A 22,305-nucleotide genomic window follows, 5' to 3' on the forward strand; every position below is an offset into this window, starting at 1 on the left:
ATGTCCAATTGTTCTACTCCCATTTTCCAGTCCTCCCCCATTCCTCATATCAACTGGTTATAACATAGCTTCCACTTGGTCTTCTGAAAACCATCTAAATACAAACACAAGAAAATAGCTATGTCTCCTACCAGTTCTAAGCAACATTTAGGTTACTTGTTGAAACCATCAAGGTCCTCAGGTTCTGCCTGAACAATTCAATGTGACCAATGATAAAAACTCTTAGTAATAAATATTTTTAAAGGCATCCAGAAACCATCCCTTTGGTCCTCTACCCAGAGCTGGTTTCAGCAGAAGAATGGGACTGTAAAGAAGGTTTAGATGGCAGGAAGAGAGATGGCATGGTGAAAGTGGAATGGAAAGCTGTGCCAGGTATGGTAGATAGACTGGGATGCTATAGATAGGAAAAGAACGTGAAACAACATGGAGTAGGTAGACAAAGAGGAAGACAAATGCCTTAAAAAAGAAAGGAGCCTGAGGTGTTCTGTCAAACAGGGTTCAAGTAGGCCAGGATCAAGGAGAAGCTCTGGGTTCTGCCACCTTACAGGTCTGCAGGATAGCAGGATCAAAACCATGGAGACAACTGGCTCTAAGGGCACCCCAATGTTTACCTACAAGCAACTGTTACTAGCTGCTGATTTCTGCACTAATTAATTCAAAAGTGCAGTGGAGAATAAAGTAAAACATACATATATATATATATATATGTATGTTTTTGTTTGTATTTTCAGGCACATAATTTATTTTGCTTTATTTGCTTCTCAAAAGAAGCAAACCTGAAAGTAGGCACAGCAAGAAACAATATCAACATACATATAAACATACATATAACTTTCCAGCAACAGGCATGCACCATGGTAACAATGCACATGACCAGAACTTAAAAGGAAAGAGGGAAATGACACATCAAGCTGACACTTTCACATCACTCTTAGCTACCAATAGCAGGAACATTTACAATTCTAGATAGGAGATATACTGGTTTAAAGTGCTGCCCCTCTCTCACTCTTCCTCTTTCATAAACTGAGGAGTCTAAACATGATATAAAAATAATTCTTAATAGGTGATCTCTAGAGTTGTGTGGGCTAGAGAAGGGTCATGTTTTTCTTCCCCATGGGAAAAAGCCAAACAGATTTCACCTCTCAACTTACTCCCCCATAGACTGGGATATACTCTTTTCCTCTTGTGATCTTTCAGGCTGCCCTTAAATGACTCAGCAGATCTTTAAATATATCTAGGCAAGGAGCTTCTCTGAGCCACAGCTTGCCATTAAAAACTGTTTTAATCTGTTTGGGGTGTTGTGAGGAGGTCAGGAAGTTCCTTTGTTAACATGAGGTTCCCAAGAAAATTCAGGACTGTTGTGAAGCTCCCTCTCTCTATGCTAAAAGGCTTGTTTTTGTTCTGCTATCTGCCTTTTGCCAGCTGGGTGCATCACAGGGATGAGAAGGGGGATGGTTCCAGGCCACAGAAGAAGTCAAGGAAATTACTGTCCAGTGATTTGTGGGGGAAGAGTACCAATGTGTGTAATGGAGTGACTGATAGAAAAACAGAGAACCCAAACTCACCAAGCTCAGACTGCACTGGGTCATCCTGTTCCCCGTGGAGGTCCATGACCTCTGGCTGAGAAAAGATCTTCTCACTCTCCCTCCCTTCTCAGATCAGCTCAGTCATGCAATCTGAAGCAAGCATCAACTAGTAAAAGAGCTTCAGCTGCATTGAGGGAAGTAACTTAATGACTTGCATTACCAAAGCAAATCAGGCTACTTTCTATCTGCAATGACCTCACACTTACATGCTAGCCAAAGCATTTTGGAAACTAGGAGCTTTGTGAAAGGGAGGGCTGGGCAGTGTGGCCTAGGGAAAAGTCAATGTACTATAGCTGGACATACTTGTTTCCCTGAACTCTACTTGTCTTGTGTGATAATAATAATAATAATAATAATAATAATAATAATAATAATAATAAAAAATAGTGATAATGACAGGTGCAACTTTTTAAGCCTATACTATGGGCCAGGTACTAGGCTAGATGTTTTAAATTTATTATTTCACTTTTCTGCACAAAAACCCAATGAGGAAAGCATTAATATCTTCATTTTAGAAATAAGGAAAAAGAGAGGTGAAGTGACCCAGAATTCATATCTAGCAAGAGTCAGAGCCAGGATTTAAACCAAAGGCTGTTAGATGCCAAAGCCTGTGCCTGAATGTCAATCCAAACATTTATTTTAGCTCACCCTGACCTCAGCTTCTTTCTCAAGGACCCTTCAGCTCTTTTGTTACTTATTAAAAATCTCTAACTACACAAGATATGCCTAAAATCACCCAGAATGGCATTTTGAAGTCACTTATAAGTTTTTAAGAAGTGACTATAGATATCATTTGAGTCCAAACCTCTGCCCTACACATGGTTTCCAAAAGGCCCAGTCTCTTTTTAAATGTATTCAATGAGGGTGAATTTACTACTTATGCCATCTTGCCAATAGACAGGGTGTGATGAATAAGAAGGGAACTAATGTTCAGCATTTACTGAAGTGTCATGCCCTTTAATTAAGATGCCTTATTTCATCCTCACAATAACTTTGAGAGGAGAGTATTCTACAGATGAGGAAGAATTGAGAATCAGAGAGGTTATCACTCACCTGAGGTCATACCACTGGTAGATCCCTAAGCCACAATTAAAAGCTAAGTTTGCTCTGATTGCAATGGCCCTTGTACTTTAGCCTCTCCTACATAAAGTGCAAAAGCTCTTGAAGTCAGGAAGTCTCTCAAGATTCCCTAGGTCCCTGATCTGACAGGTATGGCAAATTTAAATTTGTAAAAGTAAGGTAACTTCAGTGAATAAGGCAGGTTAGTAGTGCTTGAGCAAACCTGAAAACTCATGCTGCATTTAGAGGAGCAGCTGCTTTTCACCTCCAGCCGGTCATTTCCTGGCAGGAATGAAGGTCCAGTATTGCCAGATTTTCATTCCCAAAGGTGAACATCTGAATTTTCATGGGAAATATTAGCAAGTAATTTTGCACATACATACATACATACACACACACACACACACACACACACACAGAGGCACATTGCATCAGCTAAACAAAACTCATCTGGTCCTATTTGACAACTTTCAATTAGGGTTAAACCACTCTAAGATAAACTTTCCCTTTACTAAACTGTAATCTGTCCTCATTGGTATTGTGTTTTGCGGTAGTACAGAAAAACATTCAATTTTTTTTTCAGGACAGTCTTTAGGATATACTGAGACAATAGTTATATCCACTTCCTCCTGCCTCCCTTACCATATTTATCCCAGCATCTCATTTCCTTCATGCTTTACAAGATGCAATGCCCCATGAATATTGGAGTTCAACACCACATTGAAAATACTAGAATTTAGCGGAGCAAGATAATCACCTCTTTTATTCTGAATCCCATATTTATTTTAATGGAACTTATGATCCATCAGTTGTTCTGAACAATCACTTAGTATTATATATTCAGAATCACTTAATAAGGAACATCTTCTATGTAACACACTCTAAGCTCTGTGTTTTGGAGATCTTGTACAGAGATACTCAAAAAACAACTTTTGCCCTAAAAAAGAAGTCTTTCAGTAGGCTATATGAGACATGCATACATGTAATTACAGTTCAAGGGATCAAGTACCATACAGATAAGGAAGGAATAAAGTGACAAACTTAAAAGGTATTAATAAGCATTCATACATCACTTGTACCTAATATCCATCAACTCATCTGATCTCCCCTCAAAATCTTCTAAGCTAGAGAATTCTAGTCCTGGTTTACAAATGAGGAAACTGAACCCAATATTCTTTCAACCATATCGTATCAGAGAGATCACTTCCCCTTCAGTTAGGGAATGAGAAAATTCATCTTGAAAGAGACTGTATTTGCACTAAGCTTAGAAAACAGATATGGTTGAAATTGAGATAGAATTCAAGGCTAAATGGATAATAGGAAAAATAACAAATTTGAGGAAAAATTAGTAAGGATGGTTTAAAGTGATAGTGACTAGATTTATTTGGCTAGACTTTAAAAGAATTTTATACAGGAATTGTAGGAATTCAAGCTGGAAAAATAAGCCAGATCATGAAGAGACATGAACACCAGATTAAAAGAATTTGGACTTTAACCTATAAGCAAATGGAAAGGAGCTTTTATTCCCATTTTGTGGTGCTAGGGCTCAAATCCAGAGCCTTGCACATGCTAGGCAAGTGCTCTACCACTGAGCTACACCCCCAGTGCAAGGAGCTAAAATTTTAATCATACATTACATAACTGCTCAGCAAGGCTTTCTCTGTGCCAAACACTGAAAATAGTGAAATAAATCAGACAGGGCTCCAAGCCTGTCTAATGGATGTTTAAAGCAGGATACTGACAAGACTGCAAGAAAACTTCAGGAAGGAATGGTGGCATATTGTATGATTTAGGGAGTAGCAGAGAGAGCTAGGGAGAGGAGACATGAGGCCACTGCACTAATCCAGGTAGGAAGTAATAAGAATCTGAGCTTCAATAGAGGTAATGACTGAGAACATTTTAGGAAACAACATATCCCTCCACCCCGTAATTCCCCAAGTCTCCACCTTGTCTTTACTCAGACACTTTGAGGTCACCTCTGATGGGGAACTCTGAGTCTAAAACGGTAAGATGTCCTCAGAGAAGAGTCCATCCCATTCAATTCCATAACTGACCTGGCATATTTTGAGTCAATCCAGCACCTCACCAAGACCCAGTAAATGTCCAAAGCAAACAACATGCCATCTGAAAATAAGAGCATGGTCAAGATTTTTGGTCTATTTTTATATAAGTAAAATATCTCAGTCTAACTTTTTTTAAATTTAAAAGGCTGATCAAACATACTTCAGATGAACAATTGGAAACTCCCACTGCCTACACACTTGCTAACCTTGGTTTTTAAACAAAGATAAAAGGGAAGGAGGGGTGGGCTGAGTAAGCAGACACAAAACATGATTTGGAATCCTTTTTGCCACCAAACATAAAACATGGAATGTTTCCATCTTTACATTCAACTTGCAGTTTACATGATCTCCTCATCTAATTTGAGGTTAGAGGATGGTTCAGAGTAGTGTCCCAATATCACAAGTTTGCAAAGATGATTCTGCTCAGGCACTAGCAATTTTAAAAAGAAATGTATAAGTTGTCACCATTTATGTAAGCAGCATGATTATACCTTCTTCAACAGGAAACCGTCATAGATGCAGACTTTTGCAGTGGCCAGCTTTCATTTCTACATTAACAAAAATGTTATCTGACATCAACATTTATGACTTCCTAAGGAATCCCGCATACACAACACATTTGGGCCTAGAGCAATGAAAGAAGCATCTTGCTAATAACTTGGAAGTTCCCCTTCATATTGTAAATCCCATATGCTTACTTTCTTTACTGACATTTATTTCCTTTGGCCGATCTCTAGAAGGAAATGGACTCCGTTTATACTTCCAAATCTTTGCACAAAATTATTGATGGCAATAGTCACTTTTTTAAAGGTAAGTTGCAGATTGATACAGGCTGAAGAATGGAGGGAGGCAAGTCATTTTGAGAAGGGATCCAGAGTGATAGAGTGAAAAGAGGACTGGCTAGCTGGAGCCTTTAGTTCAAGCTCGGGTTCTGCTACTTACTCACTCACCATGTGATCTTGGGTAAGAATCCTTCTCTCTAAGTACCCTTCAAAGAAGTTGTGTATATTATGAAGAAGAGTTTCTCATCCTTTGAAGTTCATGCACAGTGTTTCTACATTTTGAAAACTTTCTGCAGGATGAGTAGCACCCCTTTTGCTAAATGAAGAGAAGAACTTAAGTTGAGGAGCTAGACTGCCTAGATTCTTTTTTATGTACCTTTGTTTTATTTATTTATTTTTATGTGGTGCTGAGGATTGAACACAGTCCCTCACACATGCTAGGCAAGTGCTCTGCCACTGAGCCACAACCCTGGACCCATACTGCCTAGATTCTTATAAAAGCTCTTTCACTTACTTGTTTTATAATCCTGGGTATGTTATTTATTTACTGTGTGCCTGTTTCCCTACTAGAAATATTCTGAGGATCAAATTAATCAACACATGTAAAGTACAAAAAACAACCAGTTTCAAAAACTGACTGTTTTCCTTTTCTTACCTTAATAATTCTATTTAAGCAGACATTGAATTGCCCAGGATTGTAGTGGGGTTTGAATTTTCAACCACCTTAGGATCCTGTTTTCTAATCCCTATCATCAGATATTGACTTCTTACTACCACTTCCTATCCTTCATCCCCACATTGACCTTCACACTACTCAACTCTTTAGTGGGGAGCATTGGAGCATAATAAGGATATTATATAACAAAGTGACCTCCGTCACTAGTCTTTTGGGATGGTAAAGGTCAATGGCTGGGTAATCTGAGAAGCTGCTTGTATAGGAGAGTAGTTAGAACCTCGTGGTTAGAAGTTAGACTTACTGGGAATGCACATAGGTTCTGCTACTTTCTAGCTGTATGAAACTTGGACAAGTTTCTTAACCTCTCTAGACCTATTTCTCAAGTTCAATGTGAGAACTAAATAAATATTCAAGTATTTCACTTCATTTCTGTTCAGGTTGCCTAACAGGTTCAAGCTTTGATCAAAGTTCAGTGTTTTTTTCAGGTTAAATTAATTGGTACATGGTTCAGTAAAAATATAATAATAATGTTACATTGGTATAGTTGGGGGTAGCAGCCAATTCATGTGGTTTTCCAATCTTTGATTCACTAAAACAATAAGTGCTATCACTATAACTGCTCTTATAATTCTTTGTTATAAGCATGGAATTACTTTTCCAATATAAATTTTCTAAGGAAGTAATATACAGCTAACTTTCCAAAGAAGCTCTGGCTAGATAGGCTCAGGCCCTAGCTTGTTGTGTGACCTTGGCTAAGTCCTTTTCTATCTCTGTGCTTCATGTATTTCACATATAGAAAGAACTAGCTGAAAAATATGATCTCTAAGATTCTATAAATTCTAATACTCTGGAATATCAGGCCATTTTTCTTCAGGTTCCCAATAGGTCCCAGCTTAGATCAAAGCTCACTGTTTTTCAGCATTAAATTATTTTGATAAGTGGTTTGGTAAAAACACAGTCATAATGACAATTTGGTGTGACTGAGGGTAGCAGTCAATTAGTGTAGTTTGCCAGTTCTTGATTAATTATTTAGTTTAATTACCTGGTTTAAGGTTTTGGGCAAGAAGAAAAGGAGTCACTCTCCCGAATGAGTCCTCAGATAAACAACAAGAAAAGAGCCACTGAGTTGGCTCCAAAAGAACTTAGTTTGTGCCCTAGTTCTATTACCATCTTGTAGTTTCACCTGGGATACGTCCCTGCCATTCTGTATGTCTCTAATAAAAGGGCGAAGGGGACAGAGAACATACAGCATAGGTGATCTGCAAAGATTCCTTTTAATCTCCTTGAAAAACATGAAAGCTTAGGGCACTGCATGAAACTAAACTGACAAGAAGCCATCAAGTTGTTCATCAGATAATTCAAACTTTGCATGTGTCCAATATTAAACTTGTTTCCTACCTCACCCCATGTACCTGCTCCATAAATATTCACCATTCAAAAAATGACAATCTTATTTTTCCAATCACTCAGACCAAAAAGTTGGCAATCATCCTTGTCTCCTTTCTTTTTTACACAATAAATACCCAATCTGTTGGTAAATGCTATTGGCTCTACCATCAAAATACATCCAAAATCAAATCATTTCCTATCTCCTCTACTAACTTAGCCTGAGCCACCATCATCTCCCACTTGGATCACTGCAGTAGCTTCACCCCCCACTTCGTGACCTTTGCCCCCACAGCCTCTCCTCTACACATATGCAAAGTAAACAAACACATGCATAATATATGAGAGTAATAGATGTTACGAAGAAGGATGTTGTTAAAGTAGAAGTCAAATCATGTTAATTTGCTCAAAATATCAGAGTAAAATCCAAAGTCCTAAGGAATACCATTGAAATCCCACTTCATTCTGTGCCTGCCATGTTCTATTACTCCCACTTACTATAACCCAGGCTTTTGGCCTCCTCACCATCCTCTTTCGCATCAATTTTGCTCCCGCCTCTGGGCCTTTGTGCCTACAAAATTCTAACCCAAGATAGCCACATGGCTGACTTCATCACTTCCTTCAGGTCTCTGTTCAAATCTGAGCAACTCAGTAAGGTCTTCTCTGACCAACAATTATAAAATATTCCCTCTACCATCAACATCTACCTCCTACCCTCTGCTAAATTATCTCACGACACTTATCAGCATCTGATACCTTCTACATGTCTCCACTCACTAAACCCTTTGCTCCATGAAGGGAATTCTTGTCTACCTTTTTATTGCTATTTCACCAATGCTGAGTGGAGAGTTTGGCATATAGTTGATGCTCAATGAATATTTTTTTAATAAATACAGTCTGAAAAGTAAAATAGCAAGGTTATTGGACCTAGAACTTGCACACAACCTAGTCCATCAGTCTGGTAGATAAAAGTTCTAAAAGTTTTAAGAGCTTTACAAGTTTCTGTTATTGGTGCCTTTGCTTCTCTGAATCTCATCTTTCCTATCTATGAAGTAAAAATTATTGTGTAATAAGCAGTAACACATGATTAGAGGAAGAATCAGACTGAAATCCCAGACCTGTGACTTTGAAGCTGTTTAAATGTTGGCAAGTTACCTAACCTCTCTGAACATATTTACAATAGGAATACCAGTGTATAATAGTATTATATTACTCTAAATTCTGGCCACTTCTACTGGGCAGAAATAAGAATGAAATTCAACAAAGGAATATGAAAATGTTTTGTAAACTGCAAAATGCTACTGGAATATAGTCAATGTAACTGTTTCTTGATCTATGTGCAGAAAACAGTATCAAGGTGTCAAACAGTATTACCAAAAATGCTTGGAACTCTTGGAAAGAACATCTAAGTGAAATAATAAGTATCACAGTAGCTTATTTATTGTCAAGTGCTAGGGGGTTCTGGTTCAAAGTATACTGTAATAGAGCCTTAGCTGTATGTTGAAACCACTTAAGGAGGTTGACCACTCCCAGGGAAGTCCTGCCATGGGACACTTGCAGTCCCCCTAGTGGCCACATAGTGGGACCACATATCACAAGCCAAGAACCTACTCAACCTGTAGAGAACATAGCACAAGCTTAAGGGGTGGGCCATTCCGAAAGCTACATCATTTAATTCAGCAAAGCCCTTAAAATAAAAAGATTGTCATGTGTACCTTAATCCTTGAACTGTTTGACTTGTGATTATCACTTCCCTCCCTTAACCAACATTTAAAAAAAAAAACATTTATTTAGAACTTCAAAGGAAGCCACCAAAATTAATGGAAACCTTACAAGCAGAAGAATAACTCTTTATCTGTACACCACACCAGGCATCTTCATTGGTGCTCACACAAAACGCAAGACTCATTAATCACCTTCAACTTTAGTTCATTACTCATATTATCACAGACTTGTCCAATGGAAGACATCAAAACATAGTCTCAGCAAGTGCAATTATAGAGCAAAGAAAATGAGGAAGAAACTAATAATTAACTTGACTGGAGTAAGCACTTTTGAATAAGCAGAAATAGATTTCAACCAAGCTCTAGTTCACTCATCTTCCCAGAGATATAATGACCTGTTGCTTGAAATATTCACCAAGACCTCAAGAAAGATTTATTGCTTGAGTTCAGTCATGTCCCCACCTATGTCCATAAAGGATTAGAGGCAGCCACAAGTAATACATGTTGTTGACTACGTCAGTCTATATTGATCCATTTCTTTGTTGAATGTCTATATTGAAAATATAAAGAAAAACTAGTATCTCTTCATACTGGCATCATGGTGCTGCCTTTCTTTTCTTTTTCTTTCTTTCTCTTTTTTGAATGCTCCTGCAAAGCAGCAACTCCAAGATGCTCTCTCAATTGTATTGCCTTTCCCTAATGTACCTCCTTCTAACAGATGTTAAGCATACAGCAGGTGCTTAATGAAAAGTATTTGACTGATGGATATTTTAAATGTCATTTTGGTTGGGTAATTTCTAAAGATATGAGGTCAAATAGGAATGTTTTCCTGGGTAGCTTGCAGTTCACTTCTCATCACCAGAGCACTACAGCTATAGCTGATTACCTATGACTCTTAGTCTAGAGTATTAATGAGGCCAAAGTTCAGCCCCTATAGAGAAGAACTTTATTTCTGCTTCATGGCTATGCTGTGCATTCCTGAAAAGAAGCCTAAATTGTATGACAGTAAATCAACCATTTCTTCCTCCAGAAACACACACCAGAGGAAGTGGTGACATTTACTTTATTCAAAGGACAACATATAAAAACATAAAATTATGATTTCAGCTGCTTACACAAACCTAAACATAAGCCAAAATAACTAGTGATTCAGTGGCCTAGTTTATCTTCGTTACTTCTTCAATTTATTTTTCTATATTGAAATAATAATTACTCCTCACTCCCTTGCTTTTAGTTCCCAAATGCAAATCTAAAAAACAGACTATTACCAGTACAAACCTAATTATGCTTCATTCCTGCTATTTACCAAAGAGCTAAATATGCGGAAACACTGTCCTCTTCATCCAGGAAGGAGATGACATTACCAGATCCAATTTGCACCTGAGTAAAACTAAGACAAGTATCTCTATACAGCATTCATAAAGGATGAAATGAAGTATGCTTTAACTTTCAGGGCAATAGTTCTGAGGGTATTCACAACTCAGGTAATTTCAACAAGGTTGCAGGATATAAGATCAATATTTTAAAATTAAAATTAAGTATAATTATACACATTGACAATGGACAATATTCCAAGAAAAATAATTTCATTCATAATGGTATAAAATAACTGGGAGTTAATTTAATAAATGAAGCAAAAAACTTATGTTCTGAAAGGTATAAAATATTTTTGAAAAAAAAGTAAAGAAGACCTAAATAAATAGAAAGACCCCATAATCATGTACTAGAGGACAACACTGTTAAAACACAATACTCCCCAATCGATCTACAGATCCAGTACAATCCCTATCAGAATCCCAGCCAGCCTCTTTGTAGAAATTGACAAGCTGATTCCAATTCATATAAAAATTCAAGGGACCTACAAGAGGCAAAACCATTTTGCAAAAGAAGAACAAAGTTGGAGGACTCACATTTCCTCATTTCAAACCTTACTAAAACCTGCATTAATCAAGACATGTAGTATTGACATAAAGACAGACATTCAGACTAATGGGATATAGATGATAGTTCAGAAATAAACCCTCACACTTATGTTCAACTGCTTTTATACAAAGGATGCTGAGCTATGGGGAAATATAAACAATACTACCATGTCTGGATATCTACATGCAAAAGAATGAAGCTGGATCTCTACTGTGCATCACATAAAAAGCTTAAATCTAAATTGATCAGGGACCTAAATATAAGCAGCTGAAGTTGCAAAACTCTTAGTAGGAAACATAGGTACAAATCCTTGTGACTTTGATTAGGCAAGGCCTTCTTGGATAAAATATTAATATCATAGGCAAAAAAGAAACTTAAAACTGTATGCCTCAATGAATACACTCAAGAAAACGAAAAGACAACCCACAACATGTAAGAAAACATTCGGAAATCATTATCTGTTAAAGGACTTGTCCCAAGAATATATATGTGTGTACCTACACACACACATACACACACACACACAATTAAACACATCTAAATGATAAAAAGACAACCCATGTAAAAATTAGCAAAGTATATGAAAGGATAGTTTTGCCATGGAAGGTATACAATCAATAAGTACATGAAAAGATACTGAACATGATTATCATTATGGAAATGCAAATCAAAACTAAATAAGATAACACTGCACACCCATTAGGGTAGATATACTAAGACGATAATAGCAAATATTGCCAAGATGTGGAGAAAATGGAACCCTCATTTATTGCGTGGGTTTGTAAAATGGTGCAGCCACTTTTGAGAATGACTTGGCAGATTCTCAAAAAGATACATGCAGAGGTATAATATGACCTATAAATTTCACTCCCGGGTAATACCCCAAATAACCAAAGACACATTTCTACAAAAAACATGTATACTAATTTTCATGGAAGTTTAACAAAGGTTGGAAACAAATCTAATGTATATCAACTGATGAACAGACAAAATGTGGTATGTGATGGAACATTATTGAGCTATAAATATAATGAAGTATTGATATGTGCTTCAACAAGTTTGAGCCTTTAAAACATTATTCTATGTGAAAAATGTGAGTCGGAAAAGACCCCATACTGCATGATTCCATTTACATGAAATGATACAATAAGCAGATCCATAGAGACAGAATGTAGATTAGTGGTAGTGCAGTATTGGGAATAGGTAAGGGGATGATTGTGAAGTGGCACAGTATTTCTTTTGAGGGTGATTAAAATGTTCTAAAATTTGCTAATGCACACATATCTCTGAGTATACTAAAACCCATCAAACTATATACTTTACAGGGGAGAATTCTATGGATTGTGAATTATATCTCAATACCGCTAACAAAATAAAGCTCAATACTACACGATCTTAATTGATGGCACTCCCCAGCGACCAGAATTTCAATGCTATAAATTTTTCTAAATGAGCCACCTTCAACCCTGATGTGGCCTGCAGGTTGTCAGCAGTAATGTGTTTGAGAGAGAAGGGGTGGTATCACTCATGAGTGTACAAGCAATAAATTGTCAGTTATCATCTCTCTGCCTCCATTACTGAGTATAGCCCTTACTGAGTAACAATCTAAAGCATTAGAGTCATGTGGGAAGCTTCCAGAAGAAGAATGATGTAAGTTTTGCTCCACAGAGGTTTCCCCACATGGTAAACAAATATCATAGAAAATGCAACTATTTCTGTTCCCTCAACTATCAAAGGGGTGATCACTAAGCACCTTCGTGGTTTACTCAAGCTTACATAAATGCTAGTGAATAAACTGGAAAATGCTGGATCTTTCCTTTCAAGAGGATACTACATAACTTTAGGATTTCATTATTTTTTTTCCCTATGATGAAGGGTAACTAATGCTGGTTACTGCACATAACTTTACAAACAATTTTTTAAGTCAGCTTTGTATTTAGAATGAGGATAACTTTCTCTGAATTAATATACCAGAACTCAGTGGAATGCTGGTAGAAAGGAAGTCTGGAGTAGAATAATTTATTTAAGATTTTCCCATTGTTTCCAAATGATCAATTTACACATAGCCTGAGCAGATTAGCTCAGCTGGACACTTCTAGTGAGCACCCTCACCTGCAGATTAGGTGTACTGCTCAAGTTCGATCTAGACAGAGCTCTCTAGAAAGGGAAAGGGTTCAGTTATTCTCAGAGTCTAAGAGAAGTCTATCAATAGGGCCAGTAGACGGAAAGGGACAGAGATCAAGATAGAGACAAAGACAGCAGCCAGCAAATACTTCATTAAATCTCCCAGTCCTCGAGCCATCTAGTTTAGCTCCGTCAGCAACTACTGAATCAGGCTCTAACCTCAAGGTAAAAAGCCCAGCTATTCATTTTGCAATCAGCTCATGTCATTTACTCTTAAGAGAGAGGTGCTGGGGTTGATTTGATCTGTTACTCTTCAGATATTTTAAAAAAGAAATTCTTTTGTAGCATGCCACAGGTGTAATGAGAAAAATATCCTGAGAAATAGAAAGAAGAGTCTATATTTCAATGTCAAAAGCATGAAAGGAGTGGAATAAAATAAAATCCGGGATAGGCAGTGCTTGAGGAAGCTGCAGACAAAGAGAAAATGGTGGAGATAGGGAATAGAGAAAGATTTCCTTTTTCCCTCTCCAACCGATGTCATGAAACTTGAATTTTTGTTTGTTTGTTTGTTTTATTTTTCAGAATTATGATTTTAGCTTCAGCTGTAAAATAAGCCTCTCCCTTTGCCACAACCAGCCTGCATTCTGCTCCCTGATTGAACACCGTTCCGAATGAAACTGGTGGTGTTGATATCACCATTGTTAATAACAATAACAGTAATAATAATAAAATGGTCCACATTCAACTCACATAATCCCACCAAGAGTGGTCACTATACATGTACAAGTAAGGAGTTCAAGGAATTTTGTTTTAAAAGCATATGTATATATGTATATATATATCAGATGAGAAAATTAATATTAACGAAGAAAATTAAATATGCCAGCAAATTCATTATTTCAATGTTTGCAGCTCAAAGAGTGGAAGTTTGATAAGGTAAAATCAGTGCTGGCAAGAAGCACCCCAAAGCGACCCTGCAATTGGAAAGCTGTAGGCTTCTTTGAAAATATTTCCCACCGATGTTAATCTTTGGCTGTGCTGAGAGAGATAGTCTGTGCACAAGCAAGAGGGCCCTTCTTTGGCTACATTCTGTAGATATTTACAAATAGAGTGCACTCAGTGTGGCTATTTGAGCCTCGGTTTCTGATTACTGGGAGTCAGACATCAGAAACTGAGGCCCAAATAGCAAAATTTAGCTTTAAAAAAGAGATAAATTACTCCTTATAAGATAAACATAAAGAGCTGCTTGGTAATTGGGGAGGGGAGTAGAAATAAAAGGGGGAATTAATAAAATTCCATATTTTGGAAAAAAAAGTCAGGACTTTCCATTCTCAAAGCACTACTAAAAATACTACCTATTTTGGAGACTGGAATGAACAACCAAGAGAAAAATTAAAATATTCCTTTTGTATTCTGGATAATTTCTTCCAATCCCAATTCTACATAGGCTCCCTTGGGCCCCAAATCCCAAGAACAAATGTTTGCCATATTATTGTGCTTCTTGCTGAGATATAAAGGGGCCTACTTCCGTCAAGTGGACCAGTGGTCAGCTAAAAAAGCTGTAGTCTTGTTTGATCTCTGAGAGAAGACAGATCCATAAAGTATCATCCGGGTTGCAAACAAGCTCCATCACTTTTTATTATTCCTTCTGTTCACAAACCACATTCTAAATTAAGTCAAAATAGGACCATTGCTGTCTTCTGAACTTCTCTCAGCAGAAACATTGTTGATATATAAGAACATAGAGTTATTGCAGAAGTAACTAAAGTTTTAAAAAACCCTCCACTAAACCAACTAATGTACATGAACACACACACACACACACACACACACACACACACACGGAAAAAGAAGAAATCTAACAGATTATTGGAAGCATTTTAGAATTTTGAGATTTTTAAAATCAAATTTAGCATATAATGCACACAATACAGAGGGAAGAAACTGACTGTGGCTTTTAAAGTCCCTTGCATTTCACCAAACTGTTCTTTTTAAAAGTGAGGGAAAGAAAGAGAAAGTAAGAAAACATTTCAACTTTTACTGAGGGATTCTGATTGAATTGTTTAATTTTCAAAAAAGTAACTTAAGGATTTTCTATATCCTAGAAATGGAAATTATTTTTCAACCCACATGACAGGAACACAAGTTTTCCCCTTTTACAGGACTCCTCATAGCCAGTGCAGCAATTAAATTCAGGAAATACTAAATAATTTTTTAAATTTCTTTAGGTTCTGCTAAATTCTTATTAATTGTGCTCATTAATTTGAACAGTGTCAAGAAGGCATTAAGGTATGATGATTTTCCTAATAGAGAAGTTTTTCCTTTAAGATTTGTGATAAAATCACAAAGCTTACGGTACACCTGATGGGAAGAACTTTCTGCTCTGTAGCCGCTCGCTGAAAATTTAGGTTCTATTTTCAAAGACACATAGCCCTAAACAAATATGTAGAACTATTAGTTTCCTCCCTGTTAAGTGAATATCAACATACCTCTCTTCCAAAAGGGGAGAGTTATACAGAATATGGAAGGTTTCAGCGACTAGATTTAGCATCACAGTAGGTCAAGAAGCATCTTAGACAATTCCCCCTGGAAAAAAATTACAGTAGAAAAGGGGCTCTGTTCTCTAATGATAAACCCCCAAAATTAACACTACCAAGTAAATTCTGTTCTCATAAATCGAAGGAGATCTTGTATCCCACAATATAACCCATTGCAAAAATAAACACTGCAAATTATCTAGAAAATACTTTGACAATACCAAAGGAACACTTGAAAATTCTGTAAGCCAAATCTTAAAAACCTTATAAGATGTCAAGCTTGATAAGAAGTCGTTTCTTCAACAATCCAGAAAATAAAATTTATGAAATACTATCCTCCTTTTTCTCTCTTTAGACCCTGTGCTATCAACCTTCCAAGAATAGTAACCATCAATGAAAGGAGGCAAATTGTTAGATTTAAGTCACCGCACAAATATGCTAAATCTAACCAAAAAATCTGAAGAAGTCACAGATGCAGGAAAATAGCTATAGAAACAAAATAAAACAGAAGCCCAAGGTGACTTCAGCACCTGAGGGATCTGAGGAACTAATTCCTCAATCAATTCTACCTCTCTCACCAATAAACGAATATTTTAACTTACTCTGAGGGGAAAAAAAAAAAGATCTTCAACATGGTCTCCCAGAAGCTCAAAAACTGCAGTGAAGAAAATATTTTAGTAAACAAGATGAAATTGACTGCCACTTTTCTCATGTCCTATTTAAAACTCAGGCAAGATTATGGATCACAGGTCACTTAACTGTTCTTACTCCATTTGTTCGCAGTCAAACTCATGTTTTAAAATGCAAGCACATTCTTGAAATGAAGCAATATAATAAAGAGCCTTACTCCTCCCTCCCCAGTACAGATTTCTGAGCACACTAGAATAGCAGGAAATGCTTTACAAAATTTCCCCCAACACTTTTGCAAGTCAGACTCAAACCTGTTAAAACTGTTCATTAAAACAGCTTTCATCTCTTAATACATCTGAAGCAAACCTGACGGAGGGGGCTGTGGATCTGTTATAATCCACAGGGAGAATAAACACTTTACAAGAGACAACCAACCCAAGAAGTAAGTACTTCCAACATAAGTCAACCAATGCTGAGAAACCTGGGAGGGCAAACGTTGCCCACTCTTTACCAAGAAAGTTACCCTTCTACCCGCTCCAAACGTTCCGGGTTGAATTCCCTCCGCTGACCTCCCAACCGTGGAACACATCCCCAGTTGGTTCCAGGGAAGGGAACCTCACTCCTTCACACAGAGGCCTGAGCACCCACAGGCTACTTTCTTTCCCTAACCCGGAATTCCGTTTTATCCTTTTGGAGGAGGCGGGCTGGCAAACACTTTGTTCACTAGTTTTACCTCTATTTTGCTGAGACCCGCCATGCGCAGGCTGGAAGATGAACACTGGCAGTCCCCAAGAAGAAAAATTGTCTTTTTGATGGAGGTTACAAGACTTTGAGAAAAGGAGGTAAAAGGGAGTGGAGGACCCGAGGGCTTTATTTCTGAAAGTGGCCAGTGTAATCGGATTTTAATTTAAAGCCTGTGGGACCTTGAGTACCAGATGGTATTGAGGATTTTAGGTGGCCAGGGGAGTTGCCGAGGTATATGAAAGGGCTTGAACCAGCATCTAGTGCGCACAGCAGGTATTCGGACGTGCAGGTCAGAACTTTGGCGGGCCAAGAATCCCTGGGAGGGCTCCAGATTTAAGGCAGCCTTCCTAAGGAACCAGGCTGAGTTCTGCCAGGGTTAGTAGAAATGTTCGCGTGGGAAGGAGTGGCTAGGTATCTTAGAACGCACAGCGAATCTGTGCAATGGGCCGAGAAAGGTGACGTTTCTGGGAGGAGAAACTTACCGCATGTCCCCGTAAGGTCCGGAGTAGCTCTCCATCCAGGGTCCCATCTCGCTTTTGACACAACTGGGACTGGGATAGGGCACTCTGCTCACCACGCCGCCAGGGTACCACACATCGGGTGCAGGAAAGTCGCTTTCCTGTCCCGCCAGACCCTGAGGTGGCCGAGTGTAGCCATAGGGGGCTACAGCCCCTGCCTCGCCTGCACTGCCGCCGCCACCCGCGCCGCATGGTCCATATAACTGGCCTTCTTCGGCTGCGAATAGAGTGTGCCAGGAAGAGGAGGCGGCTGCCGAGGGTGATCCGGAGCTGGGTCCAGCGGCACCTCCGCCATGCAAGCTTCCCAGGTCCCCATAGCGGCACTGTGCCGCGGCAGCCGCCCAGGCGCTGCTGTAGTCTAGCGGGTTCTCCAGCTTGATGCGGGCATGAGGATGGGGAGGCGGCGGAGGGGGCGGCGGCCCAGCCAGGGCCAGCGGAAAGTTGTAGTAGTCTCGACTCTGGTATGCTGCTGCTTCGTCCAATGCTCCGGACTTATAGAGAGACAGGGTGGACGGCAGCTCAAGTGTCCCTGAGCTCCCTGCTTCGCTGCTGCCAGAGCAGCTCAGGCCCTCACCGTCCAGTCCTTTGGCGTAAGGTCCCTTGAAAGAGGAATACTCAGCAATCTCTTCAGTGCCCTTTCCTGGGCCGTCGTCCAGCAGAGAACCTTTGCATTCGGCCAGCGGGGCACAGGGAGTGCTACGCACAGCGGGCGGACCTCCCAGGAGCGGCGCGTACATGCAATCTCCCCGAAGCTGTTCCCCTGGACTCAGATGCTCCAACGCCTCCACACCCAAGCCCATAGACACTGACACTGCCTTACACAATTCCTTTGCGCTGTCAGATATGGTCGAGTTGCCCCCTAGGTAACTGTCCTTAGAGGAGGCGGGGGCCCCAGCGGCCTCTCTGGCTCTCCCGCTGCTACCATCGGATACCACCTCCTGCTGCTGCTGTTGCTGTTGCTGAAGGAGTTGCATGGTGCCGGCCTCGCTTAGGATGTCTTTAAGGTCGGCGGAGCAGCTGCTTAAGCCCGGGAAAGTGGGGCCCAGCAGGGACAGCGTGGATGGGGCAGCTGAGTCATCCTCGTCTGGAGGTGCTGGTGGCGGCTGCGGCAGCCCCTTGCCGGCGGCAGTGGCGGCTCCTGGCTCTGGGAGACAACCGCTCTCGGGGTGGCCCTCGGGGGCTGACTGCTGTTGCGAAGGCTGCTGTTCCTCGTCCAGAGCCAGGTAGCCTGTGGGGCCTCTGATGTGGGCTTGGGGAGAGCCATTCTCACCCTGTTGCTGCTGCCGGGGGCTGCTCTCCTGCTGCTGCTGCAAACGGGCGCCGGGAGGTGCTGTGCTGGAGGCCTCAGGGTGCCGGGGGCCCGGGTTCTGGATCACTTCGCGCACGCTCTGGAACAGATTCTGGAAAGCTCCTCGATACGTCTTGGACGGAGGTCGGGGGTAGACCCTCCCGAGCCCTAACTGAACCTCCATCCTTAAACTAAGCTGAATCTTTCCACTTAATTCCCTTACCCTATCTCCCTTGCTGCTCAGAAGAGTTCAACAGGCTGTGATGATGCGGTAGTCGCTGTAGTTAGGTGTCCACCTGCGGGAAGCTCCAGGGAAGAAAACTTGCAGGAGCAAAAAACCAAACCAAACCAAAACAAACAAACAACAATAAAAATAAAAAGCGTTCTGACAGCCTCAAAGTCTCAAGTCTGGTGTTGAGGAAGACACGCGCTGGACTCGGTCTGCCCTGCTAAGCTTACAGTCTGTTCCTAAACACTTGAATGGCAGATTCAAAAGATGCTCAAATCTTGGGGAGGTCCTCTGCTTTCCAAATTCAATGTCCGGTGAAGCAGGTGCAAATAAGAATCAGGTTATTTTCTTTTTGTTTTGTTTTGGCTTTGTTTGGTTTTGTTTTCAACTACTGAAGCCCTGCCATTTCATCTTTTGATCTCTGGCTCCGCACTCACGAGGGCGGGGGGGGGGGGGAGAGGTAGAGGGGGATTGTGGGGAACCAAGGGGCCCTCCCTGTGTGCTGCCTAAGGAGTCAGGTCCTGGCTGCAGTGCTGAAGTGCTCCCCAGTCGCCCGGATCCCAAGAGCCTTCTTTGCAACGTGCAGCTAGCTCGCGCTCGCAGCCAAAGGGAGTTACCTCTCTGCAAACTGGCTGGCAGAGCTGGGCCGACGGGGTTGAAGGGGAGAGGGCTTGTGGGAGGGGGGAGCAGACCAAGAGTAGCTGGCGAAGGCAGCTGTGGGAGAGGAGACGGGGGGGGGGGGGCAGGGTGAAGGGGAGGAGGACAAAGGCAGCCGTCAGTCCTACCCGGCACTTTCCTCGTTTCCTCCGAGTCTCTAGCAGCTTTTAGAAACTTCGCCGAAGAGGAAAGGGCAGCTTCGGGGCGGCGGCTTCGAAGCCGCTGAGCTGCAACAGGCGTTGGCTGTCGCTGGAGACGGGCTGGGGTAGCGCGGTGCGTCCCTTCTGCTCCTCTACCGTACTGGAGCGGCTAGCTCGGTCTTTTTCCCTCCGTCGCCTCCTCTGCCTCCAGGTTTGCTCCGGACCCTCCGTCTCTCCCAGCAGGCTGGCTCCCCGGGATCTCGGAGGGGGCGCAGGGAGGTGGAGAGCAAATGCAACAGTTTGCGAGTCGGTCCCGCCCCCGCCAGGCCGGCCTCCTAGCCTTCCCACCTCCTTTCTCCCTCCCCTCCCCTTTCCTTTTCTCCCCTCCCCTCACCGCAAGCTAGCGCCGGGTGGCTCTGGAGAAACAAGTGCTGGCACAGCGTGGGTGAGGGCAGGAGAAGCTCGCTCTAGCCCCAGAGGACCCCTGCTCCCGGAATACCTCTTGCTTTCCTCTACCGGAGTTCAGGGGCCAGAGCAAAAGCTTGAACCTGGAGTTTTATTTTGAGGACAGGGCTCCAGGATCTCCTGAAGACCAACACTCACCAGATTTGAATCCGAAGCCAAATACCAAATCAGAGGCCTGGGGACGTGGGTGGGGGAAGTGGCGGCAGGAGCTTGCTTGAAAGAGTGTCTCCTACAAATTAAGGAGCAAGCTACAGCCAAGCCAGCTGGTACTTGCTGAAACCTTTGATTACCCCATAGGGGTAGTTTGGGCCTTGTGGAAGGGTGCCATTTGCTCTGGGAACCCTTGGCCCTAGGAAACAGAGGTCATTCCTGCACTCTTCCCTGCCCTCTTCCTGTGTAGAATTGCATGTAACCAGCACTTCACACCTATCCACACTTGCATAGGCTAAAAAAAAAAAAAAAAAAAAAAAAAAAAAAAAAAAAAACAACAGGCGAACCCGCAAACACCAGAACTGCTTGTCATTTACACATGGACCCTTGATTTTTGTCCAGAGCATTGCAAATGATTCCCTGTATACAATCATTGGAGTTTCTAAGTTGTCTTTGCATATTTTAAACTTTTGAACTGCACTACCCAATGAATAGAACCTATATAGGGCTGATTTTCTTCCTCTTTATTGGCAGCTAGATGTGGAGGGTGATGTGGGTACTGCAACTCTCCTTTGGGGAAGAGTTTCACAGGACCTGTGTAAAGATGCAGAGGCAGATGGGAATGTAAAAATAGAGGAAGTGAAAGTGAAGACCTATGAGGAATGTTTCCTTATAGAAAGGCCTTTGGCCTCCCTAGCTTCTATATTCCTTAGACCACTGGATCTGAGCTGGGTCTCTGTCCCAAAAGGCTCATGGAGATTTTGCCTGAGACTTACACATTACAAGTTTCTAAAGAGAAAAGATGAATTGCTGCTTTATTTTGTGCATGGGGAAATATTATGGGCATATACTTACTTGACCAAAAGAGGTAACTGAAACCTAAAGGCAAAAATGAGTGGACATGATCAGCTCTACTTCACATATGAGCAAGTTGCAGCAAGGATATAATTTGTTCTGTGTTCCACATTAGTAGAAACTGAGCCAGTCTTCTTTGCTATTTAGCTAGACATCAATCTCCTGGGCACTTGGTAAATGGCTATAAATGAACATTCCAGAATCCTAAGGCCTGAGGACCCTTTCACCTGAGGAGGTAAAACGTTATTCACTTAGATGTTAATAGCAATGGCCCTGCCTGGACATATGCCAATCATATCCCCCCTTTTTAGGTGAGAATTCTCACAAATCATCTTGTGGTAAAGAAGCAGTCTTATAATTCATATGATGCAAAATTGTAACATGTCTAATTTCCATAACTTATTGTGATGAGAAACTGGAATATATAACTCAAATGCAGATACTTTGTAAACTTTATTTGAACGGTAATCACAACCTCAAACCCCAAAAGCTTTTAAACTAGGGTTGCTCAAAGGGAATTTAGTCAGCTGGAAGGATAGTAGGATAAATGAACATACATCTCAGAACCAGAAGAACTACTTATCTGCAGACTGACAATATAGTGAGGTGTTAATGGCAGTGAATGAACAATGTAAGATGGAGGAAGTATGAAGAAATTGGGAGGAATATTTCTCCTAAGTTACCCTTTGAATAAATGGCAGCTCAACTTAGGTCTGAAGAAGTCTAAAGTTTGTCTTGCCTCCACAGTACAAAAATTGTGTTCACTTTC

General features: G+C 40.8%; 1 protein-coding gene across 2 annotated transcripts in view; it reads right to left on the bottom strand.

The window, feature by feature from the left end:
* Positions 1-20,366, bottom strand: part of AR (androgen receptor) — a 169,973-nt gene extending 149,607 nt beyond the window's left edge. The window contains exon 1 of one of the 2 annotated variants that reach the window (XM_079125053.1): positions 17,717-20,361. In XM_079125053.1, the coding sequence (XP_078981179.1) occupies positions 17,717-19,224 (1,508 nt within the window). In that variant the 5' untranslated portion in view covers positions 19,225-20,361. Of the gene's footprint in view, positions 1-17,716 lie in introns of both variants that reach the window. The other variant, XM_079125054.1, reaches the window with a different exon arrangement.
* Between the last annotated feature and the right edge of the window lie 1,939 nt (positions 20,367-22,305).

Source organism: Sciurus vulgaris (genome assembly GCF_902686455.1).
Source record: "Sciurus vulgaris genome assembly, chromosome: X".
Classification (NCBI taxonomy): Eukaryota; Metazoa; Chordata; class Mammalia; order Rodentia; family Sciuridae; genus Sciurus; species Sciurus vulgaris.